The sequence below is a fragment of the Entamoeba nuttalli genome (genome assembly GCF_000257125.1).
Source record: "Entamoeba nuttalli P19 unplaced genomic scaffold asmbl_7940, whole genome shotgun sequence".
NCBI lineage: Eukaryota > Evosea > Mastigamoebida > Endamoebidae > Entamoeba > Entamoeba nuttalli.
In genome coordinates, this window is record NW_008578884.1 from 1 (window position 1) to 3,441 (window position 3,441).

The 3,441-nt window shown below is 29.6% G+C and overlaps 3 protein-coding genes across 3 annotated transcripts; 1 reads left to right on the plus strand and 2 right to left on the minus strand.

Moving 5' to 3' along the window:
* Positions 1-470: 470 nt before the first annotated feature.
* Positions 471-809, plus strand: ENU1_177780 (hypothetical protein; the record flags this gene model as incomplete). Its single annotated transcript, XM_008861383.1, has 1 exon — positions 471-809. One exon carries the CDS (start codon positions 471-473, stop codon positions 807-809), a length of 339 nt encoding a protein of 112 aa, XP_008859605.1.
* Positions 810-843: 34 nt separating this feature from the next.
* On the minus strand, positions 844-2,223 carry ENU1_177790 (hypothetical protein; the record flags this gene model as incomplete). The annotated part of the gene is made up of 1 exon (XM_008861384.1): positions 844-2,223. The coding sequence occupies one exon, from the start codon at positions 2,221-2,223 to the stop codon at positions 844-846; it is 1,380 nt and encodes a 459-aa protein (XP_008859606.1).
* An 857-nt stretch (positions 2,224-3,080) lies between these two features.
* Positions 3,081-3,158, minus strand: ENU1_177800 (hypothetical protein; the record flags this gene model as incomplete). Its single annotated transcript, XM_008861385.1, has 1 exon — positions 3,081-3,158. A coding segment is annotated over one exon (78 nt), but the record flags the coding sequence as incomplete, so codon positions are not given.
* Positions 3,159-3,441: the final 283 nt, after the last annotated feature.

Below are 3,441 nucleotides of genomic sequence, written 5' to 3' on the forward strand. Positions count from 1 at the left end.
AATGCTAAAAGGGTCGTAAACTCCCATTATTCTTCTCTCGTATAACATTAATTCTTAATTTTGTCATTAGTTGAACTTAATATTATAACCCTGGATCTTTGAAATTTACCCTACTTCCCTATAGTTATTTTATCACTAAAATAACTATAGGGAAGTAGGGTAAAGAAGAAAAAATAAACAGATCTAGTGTTATAATAGTAAAAATAATTATAAAGAAATTATTCATTTACTATAAGACTAACCACTAGACTGTTGAATAAAGATGCAATACCAGATTGCCCATTTTGTCCATTAGTTATTTTAGCGATAAAATAGCAGTGGCTTTACTCAAAAATCGGGATGAATGAATACACCTCAAGACTACCAATCTTGAGTGCAATATTATATAGTCAATAATAAATATACTATTCATTATTTACCATATTGATTATACAAGGGTTTAGTGATCTAACAAAGATCATAAACGAATAATGCAACGAATGGACAAGGACGATTTAGCGGATTACTTAAAAGTCAATCATTTAGAACAATTAAGTGTTCAAACACTTTTCGACTACCACAGCAGTGTAGGAGAAATAAAAGATTACTGTGAAGATTTACTTGAGTGCTTTAAAAAAGAGCACATTTACTGTGACGAAGATATTCGATACAACGATTTGTGTGCTAAAGAAACCGAAATCCTTGAGGATATGCATATTGTTCTTAACAAGATTATTAAAGAACATCAAGGAACAATAAAAGCTATAAGAAGAAACGCTGCTGAAAGAAGAGAAGAGCTTAAAGCTATCAAAGTTAAAAAAGAAAAGTAATTAATTACTTTTTTAATTAATATGTTTTTTTGTTTTACTTCTGTATCTCATCTTCTGGTAGAGTATTACCGAGATTAGATTCTTCTGTAGTTAGTATTGGTTCTTTTCTCTTGAGAGGTAAATCGAAAACATCTCTTCTTACTACATCTTCTGGTACATCAGTCATTTCCATATCATTCAGTATTTCATCTAAATAATTATCATCAACATCATCAATATTATCAATTGGTGGAAGTTCTTCTTGTAATCTATCATTAGCTGCTATAGCATTAATCAAATTTGGTGGTAGTTCTCCGTATAGTTCTTGCAACATTGCTATTCTATCATCATTATTATTGTTATTCTCAATGTATAATTTCTCTTTTGTAGAGAGTACGACAGTATTCTTATCTAACCAATCTCTGTCTCCTTTATTTCCTGCCATAGTTTGTAATTCTTTAAAGCTTCCTGGGTTTAATACTATGATGGTTGGTACTGTTATTACGTCTAAGTGTCCATATTTAACATTTACTCTTACTTTTTCTCCTCTGGTGGATATCATAGCTTTAAAATCTTCCCAATCTATTGAAGTTAGATTGGCATCATCAAACAAGCGAAAGTCATATTCCCTATTTTCATCATGACCGTCTATCATTATTCTTCCTCTGAATTCGTCTACTTGCTTTTCTTTAAGTAGGTCGTTAATGAATTCTGTTTTACCAAGCTTTGTCTCTGAAACAATTACTAATGCAGGTGGTCTCTTGATATCTATTGTTTCTAAAGTATGTATCCATGCTCTTGCTCCCTGGACTACTGGATTTGTTTCTTTCCAGGGATTTAATTTTATATTTATTCTATGCTTTCTATCACGACTATGCTGTTTATCATACATTTCTCCAAATTTCTTTTCATTGTTCATGACCCAGGCTGGGCTTATATTTCTTAAATAGGCAATTGCCTCAGCCTTCGAGTTCATTCTTAGTGATTCTTCTATCATTGTATCACCTACTTTATGTCCTTTTGTCGTTTTTAAATTTCCATATTCTTCAAATGTTGCTCTTGTGTTGTGTTTCTTGCCTTGATTTTTTATGTATTCAATAATGCTTAGATATGATCCATCAAAGGCATCCATTTTAGTAAATGGGCTGAAGTTAATTTTCATTTCTTTTCCGTTTATATTAACAAGTGGTTTTCTCATCACATCGGCCTGTTTTTCTAGAATAAAGAAAACATGACCGTGTTTATTGGTCCCTTCTATTGTTTTTCCGAAGGCTAAATACTGAATATTGGCTTTGTTATTCTTTGTAGAGCACCAAGACGACAAAGCTTCTTTCATTGTTTGTAATGTTGGAGGTGTTTGTATATTCTGAAAATTGATATAGGCGAATCCCGCGATTGATTTGAAATGGTAGTAATTTCTCCCGTTTGAATTCATTAATGTTTTTTTGTTCCTGTTGTATCTTTTTATTTTTTAATTTGTCTGTTTTTTTTTATAAAATTGTCTGTTTGAGTCACAGGTTTAGATCTTTTTAATATTTATTTTTTTATCTTTTAATCATTTATACAAAAAAAATGTGCAACGGCAATACCATTCGGTGTTTATCAGAAATTATGAGTAATATCAAAGAGGAATTAGATTTACATTTAAAACATGATAATTCTTTATATGTTCGCTGTTTAGTTTATTCTATTTCTTATTTCCAGAGAAGATGGCTTTTGAAAATTATAAGTTCGATTCTCTGGTTATGAATTATTTGGATTTCTTCATTGAAGACTGTTACTCTCTTCTTATTGGCGGTGAAAATCTTGCTAATCTTCTCAATGCTGTTAGAGATTATGCTTATTATGATGATCTCTCTTTAGCTTTAATTAAGTAATTTTTACTTCTTTATTGTTTATCTTTAAAATAGATACTTATTATTATTAATATTTAGTTTTTATTAAAACAAAAAAGACATTAATTAAAAAGTAATTAATTACTTTTCTTTTTTTAACTTTGATAGCTTTAAGCTCTTCTCTTCTTTCTGCAGCATCCCTTCTTATGGCTTTGATTGTTTTTGTGTTCTTTTTTATAATCTTATTAAGAACGATATTCATATCTTCAAGAATATCAGTTTCTTTGGCGCATAATTCGTCGTATCTAATGTCTCCATCACAATAAATGTGTTCTTTTTTGAAACATTCCAATAAATCCTCGCAGTAATCTTTAATTTCACCGACACTGCTGTGGTAATCTAAAGTGTTGCAACGCTTATTTATTCCAGGTGATTTGTTTGTATGTAATCTTCTATGTCATCCTGATTCATTCGTTGCATTAGTGGTGTATGAATCATTTGTATCATCATCTTCAAAATTATCAAATTCCATAAACTAAATTTATAAAGATTCAATTATTTAATAGTTTGTTTGAAAAACTTCCAATCTTTGTTCTAATAGTCCATTTCGTATTTCTTCATTTATTTTCATTTCTTGATTATACATATTTCTTATCTTCTCTATTTCTTTTCTTAATCGTTTATTCTCGGAAATAATATCTTCCATAAGATCATTCAAATTATCATTTAGTTGTCTTTTAATATATTGATTCATCTTATCTTTTGATTTCTTGTTTTCTTAGGTACTGCTTCTATTGTTGGATTAGTTGCTCTTATTA